The sequence below is a fragment of the Chroicocephalus ridibundus genome, chromosome 2 (assembly GCF_963924245.1).
Source record: "Chroicocephalus ridibundus chromosome 2, bChrRid1.1, whole genome shotgun sequence".
Lineage (NCBI taxonomy): Eukaryota > Metazoa > Chordata > Aves > Charadriiformes > Laridae > Chroicocephalus > Chroicocephalus ridibundus.
Genome location: NC_086285.1, coordinates 118,373,933 through 118,392,939, shown reverse-complemented (window position 1 = coordinate 118,392,939; position 19,007 = coordinate 118,373,933). Strand labels below are relative to the sequence as shown.

At 41.9% G+C, this 19,007-nt stretch overlaps 1 protein-coding gene across 1 annotated transcript in view; it reads left to right on the top strand.

Annotated features, from left to right (window-relative positions):
• The first annotated feature begins 2,513 nt into the window (after nucleotides 1–2,513).
• NPC1 (NPC intracellular cholesterol transporter 1) overlaps nucleotides 2,514–19,007 on the top strand; it is a 27,996-nt gene continuing 11,502 nt past the window's right edge. The window contains exons 1-10 of the mRNA XM_063326710.1: nucleotides 2,514–2,698; nucleotides 9,764–9,886; nucleotides 11,075–11,181; nucleotides 11,772–11,947; nucleotides 12,860–13,027; nucleotides 13,658–13,907; nucleotides 15,818–15,894; nucleotides 16,566–16,936; nucleotides 17,318–17,544; nucleotides 18,075–18,175. Coding sequence (XP_063182780.1) covers nucleotides 2,618–2,698; nucleotides 9,764–9,886; nucleotides 11,075–11,181; nucleotides 11,772–11,947; nucleotides 12,860–13,027; nucleotides 13,658–13,907; nucleotides 15,818–15,894; nucleotides 16,566–16,936; nucleotides 17,318–17,544; nucleotides 18,075–18,175 — 1,681 coding nt within the window. The 5' untranslated portion in view covers nucleotides 2,514–2,617. The remainder of the gene's footprint in view (nucleotides 2,699–9,763; nucleotides 9,887–11,074; nucleotides 11,182–11,771; nucleotides 11,948–12,859; nucleotides 13,028–13,657; nucleotides 13,908–15,817; nucleotides 15,895–16,565; nucleotides 16,937–17,317; nucleotides 17,545–18,074; nucleotides 18,176–19,007) is intronic.

Sequence of the window (19,007 nt, the reverse complement as noted above, 5' to 3'; positions counted from 1 at the left end):
AAGATGACACAGTCAACGGTGCCAACTTTATAATTGATAACACTCATGCAACTACCCTTAAATGCCCGGGAGCTGCTAGGGATAGCTCAGCATCCTCACCCCTCAAATATGTCACGCAGCCACGATGAAGAATGAAGGCTGCAGAAGGACTGAAGGAATAATATCCTGCTCTGGTCTGCTGGCTGCCAGTGTACAGAGGTGACATAAAAACAGATACACGTTTGGGTTTCCGCATCTGCCATTTATGCAAGATTTCAAAAGATTCTATCACCAAAGATAGGCTTAGTCTGATTAGTGTTTGTTGGTCAGTCTGCACCCCTATATCACTTCAGCTTGTGAGTGCAAAAAAGGCAGCACTCTCTGAGGGACTGCAGCGTGCAATTCCAGCAGCATGCTGGAGTAACAGCATGAATTTAGACAGCCATCTCAATACAGACATCCATCAGAGATTTAGATAAATATTAAAACACTACCTCATCTCTCTGTTTATACTGTACGTGGTAGACAAGTGTGATGTTATGGACTTAATTAGTTTATGGTGGAAGTTGTCGCTGCAATAGATTCCCTTTTGCTTGTTTTGCAACATGATAAATTGGTTCTCTCTCACCTGTGATTCCTAAATCACTTCTCCATGTAATTCATTCAGAAAGCAAAAGCCATTTCTGTTTAGTCAGTTTCGCTATCCTTCACCTTTTCCACAAGCCCTGAAACAAGGTTCTTGCATTTTTTTAACTTGTAGCTATGCAAGCTATGCCCACCGCATCCTCTGCTTATGTAGAATGCCTAGAAAATGTGGCAATTTGGTCCCCTGCTTTTAGCATCACACTGTATAGTGCTGAATAACTTTATTTATTTATGACCTCAAAAATTAAAACCCAATATAACTTCAGCTACTCTAGCTTTATTTAGCACTTGCCAAATGCCTGGGATGGGATAGCTCCATGGAAAAGTACAAGGTGGGAAGTGACTGGATGGAAGCAATTTTGCAGACAAGAACAGGGTGTTTGGGCTGGGCGAGATGCTGAGTATGAGTCAGCGGGCTGTATCAGCAAGGGAGTAGACAGTAGGTCAAGCGTTAAGGTTATTCCTCTGTCTTTGAGACTTGTAAGACCGCATCTGGAGTACTGTGTCCAGGTTTGGGCTCCCCAGAATAAATAAAATAATAAAAAAAAAAGACACTGACATACTGGCACAAGTCCAGTTTACTGCCACCACGACAGCTGGGGCTGCTGGAGCGTGTGAGATGTGTTTGTTTAGCAGAAAGCTGGCTCTGGGGACACCTTACTGCTGTTGGCAGCTAACAAATGGGAGGATGCAGAGAAGGGGGAGCCACGCTCTTCTCAGGCAGGCACACTGACAGCACAAGAGGCGGCGGACTCAAGCTGGAACATGGGAAAATTTAGATACAGGAAAAAAAACATGTTACTGTAAATGTGGTCAAAGAGTGGAACAGTTTGTCCAAAGAGCCTGTGAAATCCATTCAAAACACAACCAGACAATTCCCTGTGCCACCTTATCTAACTGGATCGGAAAGTTGGACTGCCTGACCCTCCAGAGGTCCCGGGCCAACACTTTAGCCCGTAAAGCTATGGCATCTCGACTAGTCTGCATCTTTGTCAGCAGATGGCAATATCAGCTAAATTACATATTTTATTCTGGCGGCGCAATGTTCCTGGGCACGAAGGCAATAAAGTGGTGGTGAAATCACAGAGCGGCCGCGTGGGAATGCCTCGCACCCTGGCTTTCAGTGGGAATGCCTCGCACCCCGGGTTTCGGTGTGCCTCCTGCCAGACACATCCCAAGCCAGTCCCAAACGAACTGGTCCCAAACAAACAAGCAGATCCCAAACAAGAAAACAGGTCCCAAACAAACAGAGGGGCAGAGTGCAAACAGTGTCCCAAACCTGCTGATTGCAACACCGGACAGGCCAGCCGGGTGCCAGCTGCATCCACCGGCACCCAAAGGCCCGGGACAGCCATTTTCTAGCCGGCGGCCGGTGCCGGGCCCTCATATTTAGGGCAGCCACACGGCACTGTGAGACCAACGCTTGGAAGTCATGAATTAGTAACTCCGAAGCAAAATTAAGCCGCTTTCGCCAAAACCGGGATTTTTAACGCGACTTCGGCATTTTTAAACTACGGGATCAACACTCCCGCGCCCGCACCCAGCCGCTGACCGGGAGAGGCACAGCTTCGCTCTGACACCGGGCCGGACCCCCGCGCCCACGGCCGGGCAACCCCCTGCTGCGGCTGCGGCTCCCGCCGCCACCGCCCCCTGAGGGGCGTCCCGCCCGCGGCGTGAGGCGCGGCCCCGCCCGCCGCCGGTGGGAGGTGGCGCCCGGCGGCGGTTGGCTGCGGTTGGCGGTTGGGGGCGGTGCGTGGGCGCGGCTCCCCCCGCTGCTCCCGCCCCGCCGCTTCTCCAAGGGGCCGGCCGTGGCGGGGCCGCCAGCACCGCTGGGCGTGGAGAGAGCAGCCCTTCCGGACCTGCGCGGCCGCGGCCGCCCGCCCGCCTCCTTCTCCTCTGCCTCCGCCCCCTCCTCCTCCCGGCTCATCTTCACCGCCTCTCGGTGTTGCGGCCGAGAGCCCCGCCGGCCCCCCGCGCCTCTGACCGCGCCGCCATGGGGAGCCCGCAAGGCAGCCTCGGGCGGGGCGGCCTCGGCCTGCTTGTCCTCTTCTTTCTGCTTCTGTCGCCTGTGCGGGTGAGTCCCTCCCGGGGGAGGCCGGGCCTCCTGGCACTGTCGGAGGAGAGGGAGCGACGGCATCCCCCACCCCCGGGTGTTGCTTCGTGGGGAGGGGGGGAGCTGCGGTGGGTGCCTGAAGCCGGAGGGTCTCCCGGGCGGGGAAGCGGGCTGAGGGAGGCGGCTGTCCCGGGTTAAGCCGGTGGGCTCGGGGCGGCACGCAGCTGAAGGGTGGTACCGGGCTGTCCGTCCCCTCCTCGTCCCCGGTGCGGCTCTCCCTTTCCTTCTCCCCCGCTCCGTGAGCGGGTGCCGGGCGGGACAGCGCGGTGACACAGCAGGCCCGCCTGCCAGCACCTGAGGCGCCCCAGCGGGCGTGCTCGGGCTTTAGCAAACTTCAGCTTGTGCCCAGTGCCTGTCCCCGGCTATTACGGCGCACGGCGGCTGGCCGGGGTGCCGCGTTCCTGTGGCGTGCCCTGGTTATGCAATGGCCCGGGCATGTGAGTAGCCATCCAGTCACATGCTCGTGCGGAGGCTTGCATGTGTCCTCACGGTCTGGTTCGGTTTGCTCCGAGCGTTTCTTGTGCTAGGTGACAGCTTTCTGGGAGTAATAGGCTGTGTGTAGCAAGATCTGCTGTTTGTCGATGTGCCAATACTAAGACTATGTGTTTCCATAAAATTAAGGACTAGAGTAAGTTGGACTTATACTTTAGGAAAAAAAAATAGTGCAAAACCTTCACTCCTCTTTTCTCAGTCACCTTTTGTTTATACTGTAGTCCAAGATAAGTGTGAGATACTCTACGTTCCTCCGGTGGAACAGGGAGTGTCTTGTAAGCCTTTGTGGCTTGTGTTTTGGTTTTGTTGTTGGTTTTTTTTTCCCTCCTCTCTAACCCATTTGGAAACACACATTCTAGGTCCAGTTTTAAACTCACAAGTTTGTCATTCTGTGTGTGTGCTGAGGTTATCCTGTCCTCTTTAAACAATCTCTAAAGAACACTAGGAACTTATTCTTCTATTACCACTGGAGAAGCTGATTGTTTAGTAATGACTCATGATCTCCAGGTGGGTAGGTAATGGACTTCACACCTTATCAATACTCCTTTATGTAATGTTCTTGGAGGGAGGTACGATTGTGTAGCAATGAGGTGTGTCCTAGGCTGGTAAGAAAATGACAAAATGTTTTCCTTTAGGTGACATAAGGATACTGGGCTAGAGGAGCTTGAAACAAGTTCCCCTAAGATTTAGGGGATCCTTGCAGAGGATGTGGCTTTGTGGTCCATAAAAAGTAAACGCTGTGAAATGACTTTAACCGTACAGGCTTCAGTTTTGTAAGAAGGCAAAATTCAATTTTTTTGCCATTAATTCTTACTTATAGCCTAACACTCCACAAAGTGGACCTGGATATCTTTCAAAGAGAAGCTGGTCCTTCAGTTAAACTGAGCTTATATAGTGTTAGATGGTTGCAGAAGAGAAGCATTGTGAAGGTGAACCTGTTCTCTCTCTCAAGTATACTTGTGTGACGTTCTCATGCTTTTGGTTGTAGTGTGTATAAACCAAAGTGTCATGTTTCTTCTTTTTAAAGAAGTCGGTGGACTAGAGTGGCATTTCAGTTTGCAATCCTTCCGTTACATACAATTTCACAATGAACTTGAAGTGTTCAGCCTGTATAGGATGCATCTTTCACTCTGAACAGTGCATGATACATGACTTTTGCCAGCTAACCTGTTACTAGTTGATAGTGAACTACCCATTAATACAACCTGAGAACTACATTGAAAATCTTGGCTCCTTTAGTTCCGTTTCTGAATGTGAACTTAGAGGAGGATGAAGTCTTGAAATTGTTCTTTTATGAGCATCCCAATGTACTGGGTGGCATCTTGTGTGCTTAATGGCAGCTGTTTCAGTTTATCCTTATATAATTATACTAAAACACAGGCTGTCAAATTAGTGGCTAAGCAAGGTTAGACACAGGTTTCCTAGTAGCAGCTGGGATCCCGAGCTGTAGGATATATTTGAGTTTCTGAAATCCTATGGGAAGATGTCAATGGCAGATGCTGCTCTGTTTCAGACTTGCCAAGTGGCCTGCAATGCAATGTTACCTGACCTTGGGCATGAAGTTCTGAAAAGCCTGTGTGGAGCAACTTGCTTGGCAGGGATGACAATATGGCTTCAGAAAAAGACAGGAACCACTTTACTTAAGTTACTTCCTGGAAAATCAGGAGTGACTTGTTCATAGTCTTTCTGGGTGGAAAGTGAGGGTGCCTTCTTAGAAGGGGAGAGGTGACTGAAGGGAATGGCTGGTAGAACTGAATAGTATTTTGCTGGATAGTAGACAAAACAATCTAAGTGTTTTGCAGTATTATTGCTATTCCCCTGCAGGGTGTCAGAGGTATTTTGGTGCAGATGGCCTTAGTTGCAGACAGCTGCTAGTTTGGGGCCCTGTGGTTTCTGATCATGTGTGCAGTAAGTGTGTATTTTCCCAATTAATCATTGTCAGCTAACACCAGCTTGTTCCCACAGATACTGATGGCTATTATCATTATTGCAACTTTCTCCTCCTACTTGACCCAGGCTTCCCTGTGACTTGTGAAGTGTGCTTGGATAGCTCCAGAACCAGGGCTTGCTTTGCCTGATCAGGAGTAGCCAATGATTTTTCTGTCTGAAAGGGAACAGTCCCTTACCTATGAGCAAAGAAGCAAGAGGAGCTTGGCAGACAAAGGTTGTCTCTGAATTTGGCTGTCTCTGAACAAGTTACTGAAAGAGACAAAGTAAGACTAGGAATTAAGCCTGTAAAGTTTCCTTTAGTCCTTGGACCTCCCCCTCTCATAGGGAGGGCAGTGAGGTTATGTGCAACTTCTGGGGCAGATCTGCAAACTCAACCTATTTCCATAAACCAGTCTTGCTATTTATTAGGGGTAAAATGGTATTGTTTTTCCCTAGAACTCAGTTTCTTGACCTAGTGGGCAATATCAGCTGTTCAGTGTGATGTGGACTAGATATTATGGTGGAGGCAGGGGGAAGAGTATGCTGTTTCCTGGAATCTTTCTTCTTGCCCTGCAAGATCCCAGATGTACCATCCTAGATGAAGGAAGGGGAAACAGCTGTGTCTGATGCTATTGCCTTTTCCATACATTAGTAATCTTAATTTGGAGAGCCAAACAATGTTCACTTGTCATCTGGTATTTGCAAGACTACAAATAGTTGCTGTTTCTGTGTACAATATCATCATTGTTCTTTGCTTAACAGCTACATATTCATTGTTGGTGATGGCTAATGTTGCTGGAAGCATTGAAGGTTATTGATCTGTTTCAACATGCAGTTGAAGGAACTTCAGCTGAAGTAAATGTGTTTATGATCTGTTGGAACATTAATTTTATTGCAAATAAACAATGATGCCTGGGAACCAGAGAACTGTAACAGAACCTTTGTAGAATGCAAATAGTCATGAAATGTCCATACTTGCTTGTGTGCAAGTTCTTTATTAGGGTTCCTGGAGCTCTGACCTGAGGTGAGATTTCTCTTCAAATAGAACATGTCTATGAGAAGTCAGAATACACTCTTCTGAACTCGGGGGACATACTGAAGGCTAATGTTTGTATACTGCTAGATGGTTTCTATGCTGTGCTGGCGGCAGGAGGGAACAGCCTTAATCTAAGGTTATGTTGCTATTGCTTTGTAAAGCACTTGGGAAAGTCCCATTTTAAAATACAGAACACTTAGCAATGTGATTTTAAAAAAGCCCCAACAATCAACAAAAACAAACAAACAAAACCAAAGCCCAACCCTGTGTTAGTCTTATGGAGTATCTCACCTTTTTAGAAGGCAGTTGGGTTCAATACAGCATTTCTCTGTTAATTTTGGGACTTGGAGGGCTTTCACCCATTTAAGAAAGATGATTGTTTGCCCAAATCTTAAGTGACTTGAAAGTCTGACTCTGCAAGCAGTAGCTTTGTTAACTGTGACTTATTTACAACCACACTGACTCATCCCTATCTCTTCCTACCAGTGTAGGAATGTTCTTCTGAAAGAATGGAAAGAGCAAAGTACTTGTCTTTTTTTGCAACTTACTCTAGCTTTTACTAGAGAAGAACTAGGGGGAAGAACTTCAACCTAGATCTTATCAGTGGTTATAGAGTAGTTACTTAGTTACTAGTAGTATCCCTGAGTACTGTCTGAACCCTAGGACACAAGCCCTCTCACATATTTTGTGGCTGACTCTGCGATGAGCATGCTACTGACTTGTTAATGTCTGAGAGCTGTGTTGGTGACTTTAGGTCACTGACTTCAAGTGATTTGGTGATCCTTGATTTACAGGGGTTGAACAAAGGTTCAATCATTGTGAATCAAGGATCACCAAAGCTTACTGATTCAGGAAACAAATTCAGACTCTTATTAGTGAGATCCTGCTAAGTCATGGCATAAATATTTAATCTTAGATTGCCTCTGAAATCGAATTCTTGGTGTTAATATTGAAATAGAGTATTCAAACTCTCAGCTGTAGGTCTAAGTGCTCTTTCAGTAGTTAAAAGTAATTGATTGGTTCAGCTCTTCTAAACAGGCTGAAAGTTTGAGTAATAAACATGTTGGTTTTTCCATTGTAGCTTTTATTGATGTGGAACTTAAGCAATATGTTTCTAAATTCTTTATTCAAATTACAAGTGTAAACTAACACTAGTCTGAAACACCTCATCTTGCTTTTTCTTGTGTGTTTAGCTGAATAATTTTTGGTGCATGACCAAGTGTCATGTGCAAGTAAGTTGCTTTATTTTCTGTCTCAAAAACAATGTCAAAAAGCCTTGTAGGTAAACTTATAGACATAATACAGCCTGTATTTTATTTTGTATTTGTGTAGTTATAAGCAAGGAAGTGTTACCTTGAAATACAGATAGCATTTTTAAAACAATAGAACTATCAGTCAGCCTGATGTAACTGAAATTTACTTTAAGATTTTCTATGTGAGAAGTACCCTGATAAGTGGTGGGATTTTTCATAACTAGTAACTGCATTACTAGTTTTACCACACTTTCCACTCTGGAAGAAACTGTGTCTTTCTGAAAATAGTAGGTTGATAATTTTGTAGGGTTTAAAAATTAAGAAGTGTTAGATAGCAAGACTCAATGAAGCATAGGAAATGTTTTCTTAGAAAGCATTCATAGAAAGTATGATTACAAACCGTTGTAGACTAAACATGGAAGCCAGCCTGATACTGAAGAAATACCTGATCCTGTTCTCATGGGCTGTAGTAAGCAGCTTAAAATTCTTTGCCCTTTTGCAAGAATAGCAATGTATCTGTGCCTCTTCATGAAAAGATGATTAATTCACTTCTAATGCTGGTACATACAAACACTAAACCATCTTCTTTCCTCACTAGTAGATTGTTTGCTATTAAAACTGGGGTATACAGGTGTGAGAAAGCAGAGGTGAAGATAGTGACTTATAAATTCACACCAAAGAAGCATCGACTTCTCAGATTAATTTGTTGCATTGAACAAATTTACAATGTAGTTTCTGTAAACAGTCTCCAAGTTATAGGATTTTAACTTTCTGGCTTATGCTGGTGATAAACATCCAATGTTCACATGTGCAATCTTAAGGGATGCTTTCCAACTTGGATGTAAGAATATGGTGATACTTAGTGAACTAGGTAAGTGGTATTTACAGTGACTTTTGGACCTGGCTTATAGTGAGTAACTTTGAATTGGGCTATGTTGCCTAAGTTAAAGGAAAAACAATTTTAACAGGGTCAGATACATTGGTGATGATTATTGTCCCTGATTTAAAAAAACAAACAAAAAAAACCCCAAAAAACCCCAAACCAATTACTGATATACTTTGAGAAGTACTGTCAATGTTGTTCAGCACAAAAATGGATGTTGCAGAGGCATTGTAATTCTGGATAGCTGTTGGGTAGTATGAATACAGCCTTTCAGGGGCCTCTCTGGTCAGTAAACAATGTTGTTCATGGTCAAGCACAAAGCACAGCAGTCTGACCTTGCAGTGTAAGCATTTGGTGTTCCTAAAAATGCTAGGTCAAGGCTGTTCAGGAGATGAAAATAGGTCAGTTATCTCTCAAAATGTACCATGCAAACTTCTGATCAGAGCTGGTAGAAGTGTACAAAATGTTTATGCAGTCTGCTTTGCACTTGCAGCCCAGGTGCATGGGAAAGCCTTGGAGCTGTCTTAAAGCTTTTGCTGAAAATAACTTTTGCTATTGCAAGTCTTAATTTTCAGAATAAATATTCTGTTTTAGTGCTTCAGATGTCTTGGTGTCAATATCACCGAACAAAAGTACAAGGCTGGCAAAGTGCCATTGTCCTCTTTCAACTTCCTTTCTTTATTTTATGCATGTAATAAAGAACTGATTTCTGAATTTTTCAATAGTCCCTTAAGTCAAAACCTCTTTAAAATGAGACTTGAAGCTTTTTTCTTTTTACTTAGCACTGTAAGTCTATTTGAATGTTGCATGCTTAGGCCCGAAAGTGGTGATGGAGAGAATCCTTTGATATTGACAATACATGGTATTCTATGGCGAGTGCAGAGCTGTGATGTTCTTCAGAATCCTGTTTATGCTGCCACTTCCTCAGTCTGCCACTGTAGGTGACTGAGTTTGCAAGAAGGATTAAAAAGTGGCAGGAGGAACTGAAATATTGCATATAAGCAATACACTTCTTTCCATGTACACTGACTCATGTGCTCTAAAGTGACAGTTTAACCCACTAATCATATGCTTTGTCTTGCATGAACAAATTGTTTTGTACACTGCCTTATATTTGGAGATGCTTTTCAAGTATTTAGATTTTTCTTAAGTAACACTTATACTTGGCCTTAACTATAGTCAGTGCACTTCCTGTTTCTAGACTAGGCAAGGAAGGGTGGGGAACTGAACTGGAGATCAGTGGTGATGTGCAGTGTGTCAAAAACACGTGCTTTTGTTAATGGGAGTTTTATGCGGTATGTGCTGATGTTTAAATTAGCAGGAAGTTATCTGGATTGTAAATGACTTTTGGAATGGTAGCACATAAACTCGACAATAGCTGAGGAATTTGGCACCTCTTCCTTTCAGTTAATCAATTATCTCGTGTTGGTTAGGTACTTCCACAATTGTGTGTCTGGTATGGGGAATGTGGAATTGCTTCTGGAGACAAGAGATACAACTGTGCATATGATGGACCACCACTACCACTACCAGAGGATGGCTATGACTTAATGCAGGTGAGCTTCTTTTGGAAGTCTGCTGCTAAAATATAATTCTCCTACACTTTAGAAATCTGTCCTGAGTTCTGTGGGACCTGCACTATGATCTTAAGCTTTCTCAATGAGAAAGTGAACAGACTATCTCTGATGTTTGAGGTATAGCTTGTAGCCCCGTCTCCAACAGATGTGATTACAGGCTTTCACAAACATAACCTTAAATATAAGATTGGTTCACTTTCCTGCGTATTTCCCTCACTGGTTTAACCACTCTTTAGTCAGACTTTTTTTGGACTATTCCAAACCATGATACATTCTGCAGTTATGCACTTCTGATTTCTAAAGGTCAAGACTAAACTATGTTTTCCATCAACTGATCATTCCTGATATCTTCCTTAAATAGGAAGGCAGTAACTGACACTCATTCAAGTGGAGCAAATTTGCACAAAGTTCTCTCCTTAACTGTGCCTGGTGTGAGGCCTTATTTCCATATCTGGGCTTTAGCTGTCAAAGTGAACAAAACAACAAATAGAGTTTGTGAAATTGATGCACCATATAGGATGATATTGCCAGACTTGCCTTCTTGCAGATGATAGTTCAAAGCTTTAGAGTGTGAAATAGCTATAAACAATGGTTGTCTGGTGGCAGGAGTGACTTAAATATGTAGCAGAGCTATGTACTGTGTTGTACTGTTTCTGAAGACTTAATGTACAGTTCTTGTATGTTACTATCAGTTATACTTGTATTAAATGCATTTGTCTTTTCTGTAAACTGATCATGAAATAGCTCATCCAGGTAATTGATGATTTTGTGGTTAGTGTCTTGCTTTCTGAGACTTTAGGATCTGATACTAAAGGTATAGTAGAGGATAAGCTGCAGGAATACTTTAAACTTGGATAAACATGTGTTGTCCTTTTACTAGTAGACTCTTGAATACTGTTATCATTCTATATATAGACCCTGGTGACTAAAGATCATCTGAAGGAGCTTTTTAAAAGGAAGTGATGCCTTGAATAAAAGAAGTGATTCTTCTTCCCATTCTCTAAAGAATCATATTGGCTAGACTGATTATTTTTTTTCTATGCATCTCCCACATCAACAGCCACTGTCTTCTGAAATATGCTGAAGCAGAACCTATGATATGAGTTCTGAAGTCTTAAACATGCTTTTCCTTCCTCCCCCCTGATCTCAATACTGTGTTTATTTAAGGAACTCTGTCCAGGTTTATTCTTCGGCAATGTTAGCACTTGCTGTGATGTTCATCAGCTTCAGACTTTGAAAAACAACTTGCAGCTGCCTCTGCAGTTTCTCTCCAGGTATGCTAATGAATGGCAAAACAACTAGAGCTTTGTAACGTAATAGGAAAGCACATTAAGACTCTGCTGTTCAAGTAGACTGTAGAAAAGGTGTTAATTTTATTTAAAAGCTTATTGATGCAAGCTCTCGGAGACTTCCTCATCCATATCAGGAGGCTGTAATTTCATGAAACAATACTTGTCGTCTAGACTGAGTTAGTTGGTAGAATAAACATTACCTTTATTTGTCTCAAGCTACTGTAATTTGTAATGAAGCCTTCAGAAGAGAGTGACATATAGTTCAGTCATCTTGTTCTAACAGAAGTCTTCCTGCTGACAGCAGTTAAGTTTTCCTTCAAATTCTGGTAAAACTGTTTGTATCTGCTATTTGAGGTAGGCAATTTTGCTAGTGAATTATGTTGATGCTACTGATGAATATTAAGCAATTTTAAGCACCAACTAATGTTGTATTGCTAATTGAAAACTTGCAGAATTTAAATATTTTGTTCTGTAACTCTGAGCAGAATGTTTATGCTTGCTGTGTAGGTCAGATAAAATATGCCTTGCATCTTTACCTCTTAATCTGATTGTTGTTGACTTTCCTATTCCAGATGTCCATCGTGTTTTTACAACTTGATAAACCTTTTCTGTGAACTGACTTGCAGTCCCTATCAGTCTGACTTTTTGAATGTTACAAGCACCATACCGTATTCTGATCCAGTTTTAAAAGAGAACAAAAGTAGCATTACAGAGCTGCAGTACTTTATTGGAGAACGCTTTGCAAATGGTGAGTGAACAGTGTGTTAATTTGCCTGGGATTTTGTCAAGGTAACAAGACTAATGCTTTTGCAGGAAGAATTGGGAGCCGGAAACATCTCTCTGACTGTCTTTTGAAGTTTGAGGCATTGAATAGCTACCATAGGTCCCCTGGAAACTGCTGGAATACTAACTTCTGCCTGGGTGGGAGATGTTGCACCGACACCGTTACTAACAAGTGTTTTTTGAAGACTCAGCTGAGACTGGACATCTATACAAGTGGTTAATAGCTGATACCTCTGACTTGAACTTCAGAAAAATTAAGTTGTTACCAAATACTGAATGTCTAAAACCTACCCAATATTGAAACTGTCTGGCAAGTGTGGTAGTAAAGTTTGTACACGGTGCACTAGAGTGGCTTTCTAAGAGGCACTTGCTTCTCTTGAAATGGACTGTTCTAGTCCTTTGCCAAATTCAAAGTTTTTTTGAAGAACAAACAAATTTGGGTTGTATTTTGGTTATATAGCAAGCTTGAAGCATTAATTCAATCTTTGTACACTTTGTGTGGCAACCGTTAATCAAATTGAGACACTTGAAAGTCATATGTGGCCTACAGGTCACAAGTACCTTAAATATTTGTCATAACTTTCCCTGAAAGGAGCTTTATATTAAGTATTTTTCCCTCTCAAACAGTAAAGTAGTTTTTGCATAATGCAGATAAAGGTGGCCTATGCAGAATAAGATAGCTGTAACAAAGCATTGCAACCTTGAATACTGTAAATACAACTGAAAGCATTATTTCACTATCTTAGTGTTTCTTCTTGAAAGCTATAAGCACGTTCCTTGAACTTGGTGAGTCTTTAATTATTGGAAATACTTGGAATGCTTACTCAAATAATAACATTGATTTAATGACTCTTCTGTCTTCATGGACTCTCCCTAGCAATGTATAATGCCTGTAAAGATGTGGAGGCTCCATCAAGTAATGTTAAAGCGCTGGGGCTGCTGTGTGGGAAGGATGTCAAGGACTGCAATGCGACCAACTGGATTGAGTACATGTTTAGTAAAGACAATGGACAAACTCCTTTCAGCATTATTCCTATCTTTTCAGGTAAGAAACTGTGTAGTCCTTGCCTCTGAAGCCTCTGTCGAAGGCTGTGTACTATAGCTAGTATACTGAGTTGTTAAACAGCTGCCTAGCAAGGAATGTCTGCATCCAGAGGCTTTCAAAGCAATGTAGGATAAACTGATGATCTCTTTGGATTTCTGCTTGGAAGTCATACTTTGCACTTGCTTTGTATGCAGCTTCTTGCTATATAGATATCTAAAACTCCTTAAGGCATGGACTGAGCTTAGGCAACTGGTTACCTTATATTCCTTGGCAGTACTCTGATCCTTGAGGATTTCTTTGTAAGGAAATTGTTACATGTTTCACAATCTGAACAGATGAGGGGGGTGACACATCATTGCTGGGATGACAGAAGTATGTGCTTATTAGTTTTACAGACTGAAGTGTTCTGAAATATGACCAGTCATTTAGTTAGTAGACAACTATAAGTAGTTGTTACCCGCTGTAGAAAAGGCAGTAGCTTCTTCAGCTGTAAGACCAAGCAAAGTTACTCCATAGAGGCTAGGGGCTTCCATAGAAAGGGTAAACCCATTTAAATGGAAAACTTGTGTTGTCAAGGTCCTGAATTTTTACCAGTAGTAAACTGGCTCTGCAACTTGTGATTTGTCATAGATGTTCCTGTCCATGGAATGAATCCTATGAACAATGCTACCAAAGGCTGTAATGAGTCTATGGATGATTCGACAGGACCATGCAGCTGTCAGGACTGTTCAATTGTTTGTGGTCCAAAACCTCAACCCCCACCATCACCTGCTCCTTGGCTTTTGTTTGGTTTGGATGCTGTGTATGTCATCATGTGGATCTCCTACATGGGATTTCTACTCATATTTTTTGCACTAGTTTTTGGAGTCTGGTGTTACAGGTAAAGCATTCAAAAATGCTCAGCTCTGAAAGTCAGTTGTCTTTTCTGTGAAAACTTGTTTTCCCAGGGCAGAATGCTTATGTCTCTACTCTTTCACACAACCAAAAGTCATATTCTGGGCAGATGCTTATACTTACAGGGAGTGTTCTAACACTTAAAACCGTATGGTACAAAGTTGAGTGCAGAAGTTGGTTTAGTTGATGCGCAACTCTAATATTGTCTGTAGCTACAGGATCAAATACGCAAATCTACAACTTTCATAAGCAAGGACTTGAAAGTACACAAAAGTCTGGGGAAATGCATATATCTGCTTCATCTGATTGACATTAAGCCTCTGTGGTAAAGAGTAAAGTCTCAGTTTAGCTGTGTCTGTTCCTGGATGGTATATATGAAGATACCAGAGCACTGTCTTCCAGGACCAGTGAACTACCTTCATGTTCAAATGTCAGTCTTCTCTGGAAGCTGTGGCATCTTACAATGCTTAAGACTAGGTCAGTACACTAACAAACTAGTATCTTGGAGAACCCATATGACTAAGTAAAAATGCAGTCCTATTTTCTTCCTCAAATCACTTGTTCCTTAAGTTGTAACTGGAATGCGCTGGAAAATTCCAGTGATGGAGAGGCCTGTTTACTGCAGGCAGTGTTTCGTCAAAGTCTCCGTTACTTCTGTTGTTAAACACTGCTGCATGGATAGCACACCATACTTACGTTAGGAGATGTGGCTGAGGGGGAAAGAATCAGTAAAAGTTTGACTTAAAGGTGGTGGGATTGTAGGAACTCAATTCAGCATCAGTGGGAGAGAGCAAGATCTAGTATTGGCAGCAATGTAGAATTGTAACATAGCTTTTCTGCAGACTAATACTTCTAACAAAACAATCACTGCCCTATTGCAAATTAAATCATGAATACTTTCCGTAGTCTCTGATTTTGAAAGAAATAAACAGAGGCTGAGCTTCTAGTAATTATAGCATTTTGTAAAGCAAGGGGCAGCCAGTGCTATGTGATACATCTATACTATGTGTAAAGTGCAGAAGTAGCTGTAAATGCTTTGGTGTGGGTGTGCTAGCAATCTGGAGCAGTGGAAACCTATTAGTAATTCTTAATAACATTTTCCAGAGGCTTCCACTATCTAATATCCTTAAGCATGGTGGTACCTTTCAGTGCAACTTTAATATTGTTCAATTATGACCAGGAATCTGAAATTGCTGTATAATAAGAATTAAATCTGTGTTCAAAAGGGTAGTGGGTACAACAAACTTACAATGTGCTCAGCAGCCTTATTTTGCTGGGCAATGTTTATAGTAAACTACATGAACTGGTGAGGTTGTTTGATCTGTCTGGTTCATAGCCCAAAACATCCTGCCATAATTGGAGGTCTGATTAGATTACCATGAGGAGGCTACTGAATTTATCTTCTGCTCCAGGTATCAGAAATGAGTATAAGCAATATAAGTCTGTCATAAGTGTTCTGTGCTGTAACTTCCTTGTCTTCAGGACGGGAACAAAGTACCTTACGTTCCTTATTCTGGCTTCACCCTTTCTTCAGGCTGAGTAGGTGTAACTTAAGCAGTTTGACTAGAGAAGTATTTCTAATATAGAAATCTCTTGCAAATGTTTGTTACTTAAGTTATGACCAATTTAAAGAGTTTCTCTGTGCTCTTAATGCTACTGATCTTCTAAATATGTGTAAAGAATGTTTGCTTGATCCAAGCTGGAAAAGTTTATTAAGACAGCCAACAAGACTGTAAGTTGTTCCAAAGAATCATAAAGCTGGAGATTGCTGTTCTTGAGTGGATAGGTGTAGGGGGATATCAAATTTATTGCTAGCATTGGACTGTATTCTTACTGAACAAACCCCAAAAGATATCTTTTTAGGGGAGCAGGGTAACATATCTTTTTGTCTTGCAGGAGGCGGCACTTTGTCTCAGAGTACACACCAATTGACAGCAATGTAGCCTTTTCTGTGAATTCCCATCGTGACAATGGTATGTCTTGGCTAAGAGTAATAGATTTATTAGAAACTCAGCTTAAGTGCATCTCCTTCCTGTGGATGGGCTCTGGAATTTTAGCTTTGTTAGGCCACGTAATCCATTTTTACAGGGCTTTATTTCAGTTTTTTTGGCTGGTATCTCTCTTCTCTTAGAGCAGTACTTAACCATATTCTGCTGGATGCTGAAAGCCCTGGTTGCGCAGTCTGTGGGGCCTATCTATGCTAATAGGAAGTTCTGAAGTGCTTTGTAGCTGGGGATGAAGGTGGCAACATGATGCTAAAATCAATTTGATCACTTACTGAGCCATCCACATATCCATTCAAAGCATGCTCTGAAAGAACTGTAGTTTAATTTGTGTAGCAGCTGAGGTAGCTCATTATAATGCTTATGTATCTTTTAGCTGCTTCCTGCCTTTATTTGCTGTGCCCACTGCTGTCAACGATAATTTTGCATTAGAAGGGGCAGGGTTAGGTACAAGCTGGTTTCTGCCCCCTTGATCTCAATCAGGGATTGTGTCCCTGGGTCTCACTTGTCAGTGTAGACGTTGTTTCTGGTGCTTACTACAAACACAGCTAGAATAAAATTTAATCTTTCCTAATGGACTTCAGGAGAATGCTGCTTAACTGACTTCTCAAACACTTACTGTTTACTTCTTGCTGTTACAGGAAAAGTTACCTGTGGTGAAAGGCTTGGTGAAAGGTTTGAGAATGGCCTAAGGATGACATTCACATCATGGGGAGCTTTCTGTGTCAGAAATCCACGTCCTGTTATCCTTTTCTCCGTGGTCTTCATTGCAATGTGCTGCTCAGGCTTCGTGTACATTAAAGCAACTACAAACCCTGTAGATCTCTGGTCAGCCCCAAGCAGCCAAGCTCGTAAGGAGAAGGAGTACTTTGACACACACTTCGGGCCTTTCTTTCGTACTGAACAACTTATTATTCAAGCGCCAAACAGTCATCCAGACACCTATTCACCCTATCCATCTGGAGCAGATGTACCTTTTGGGCCTCCACTTAGGAAAGACATTCTCCATCAGGTAATTGGGACTTCCCAAGAGGAAAGACCTAAACATACCTAACAGGTATAACCATATGGAGTTGGCTTCCATCTGTAATGCCATGTGTCCATCAAAACAATTGCTAGATATTCACATATTAAAAATACTAGTCTTACTATAAAAGCTTTTTGCTGAAAACTTTTAACCTCTTCTATTAGAGGTAGACTTGCAAGATAAGTCCCACTTAAGTATTCTTAGTGTGAAGACAGAAATAATGAGATTTAGTCATGTGCTTCTATTGATATGTGCCACTGCTGTTGGAAATTTACGGGAATATAGCATGCACTTAAGTTGTGTCTTGTAAGGGAAATGCTTTCTTGTGCTGCTCTTAAACTATGATTTATTTATGTTTTTTTCAAGGTTCTGGATTTGCAGGATGCTATTGTCAACATAACCGCCTCTTTTGACAATGAGACTGTAATGCTGAAAGACATCTGCCTGGCTCCTCTTGCTCCCTACAACAACAACTGCACTATACTAAGTGTACTGAACTACTTCCAGAACAGTCATTCTGTACTAGATCACACTATTGGGGATGAGTTCTTTGTCTATGCTGACTACCACACTCACTTCTTATACTGTGTTCGGTAAGCAGTATGATTACATGTTTCTCTAGGCCAGCTAGGTCTTTGTCTTGCTGGCAAACAAAACTAGCTAGTTCTGGCTGCCCCCTTGAACCTTTTCTTACTCCTTTTTATAGTCTCAATACTGTGTGGAACCACAGATTGCTGTGGAATTGCAGAACAGCAGGAGTTGCATCTTAATCAGTTTTCAGGTTAAGCATGGTTTGGTGCAGACACTGGTTCTGTTTACCTTAACCATGTTTCAGATGCTTCTGAGAATTCTGAAACAGAAGACAGTTTCTAAGCTTTCACTTCAGTTTATAGTTCAGTTGGGTAGAAGCCACTCCTTGTCTTGGAAGCTATAAGGAAGACACCTTTAAAACTGTATTTAAATTCAAAGCAAACATAGCACAAGGGCAATGTCTGGCTGGCAGTCTTATCTCATTTCTCTCTTGATAGTCAGTTATAACATAACAGCTTTACTTTTCTGTCCGGTGGTGCTGTCCCTTAGTTGTCAAGCAGAAGCTAACAATAATTGCTGGTGATCTCTTCAGGGCTCCAGCATCACTGAATGACACAAGCTTGCTTCATGATCCCTGCTTAGGAACATTTGGTGGACCTGTATTTCCATGGCTGGTGTTGGGAGGATATGATGGTAGGTGGCAAAACAGTGTTGCGGTTTGAGTCTTGAAAGTATGTACTTGTGTACTGTCTTAGGCACCAAAGGTGCATTCTCATTCAACACATATTTAAATGCATTTCAGAGAAACTGGAGTTTTGTTAAACTTTTTTAGTAAGTAAGGGTATTTTAAAGACTTCAGTGGATCAGTGCTGAGATTGGAGGTAGACTGCTTGTATTTGATGCTTCCAGAGTAGTCTGTTACTGGAACATACTCGTCTTACTGACAAGTATGCACGTGTTCAGTCTACTTAAGGCCTGCTAAAGGATCTTTAGCTTTTGGACACTAGGCAAAGATATGAAGTATCTCAAGTTGACATGTTGGGATATGTATATGTTTTGCTTTTGAGTTAGAATTAAGTTTTGTTACTGATCTGACAAAGCAGTTAAGAGTAGATTAAAATGTTGACAAGGGAAACCATTTCATAATTCTGATGACAGAATTTTGTTGAAGCAATTTATCACATTAAACATAATTTGATAGATACAACAAACATAAATGTACTAAAACAGGCTTTGAAGGCAAGCACTTGATTAAACTGTAGATTTTAGTACTGGCTTTGAATGCAAGCACTTGATTAAACTGTAGATTTTTATACTCGCTTTGAGTAAAACCGAAGTATGCAAAAAGCACCGTGTTTAAGAAACCACATCCTGTTATCTCACTAAATGGAAAGTCATAAGCACTGGTTATATAATAGCTTGTTGTCTAACTGTGCAACAGTTTAATGTTGGGGTGCCACAAACGTGTTAAATAATGAATGTTTACTTTTGAATGCAATCTGGAATGCTTATCAACTTCCATTCT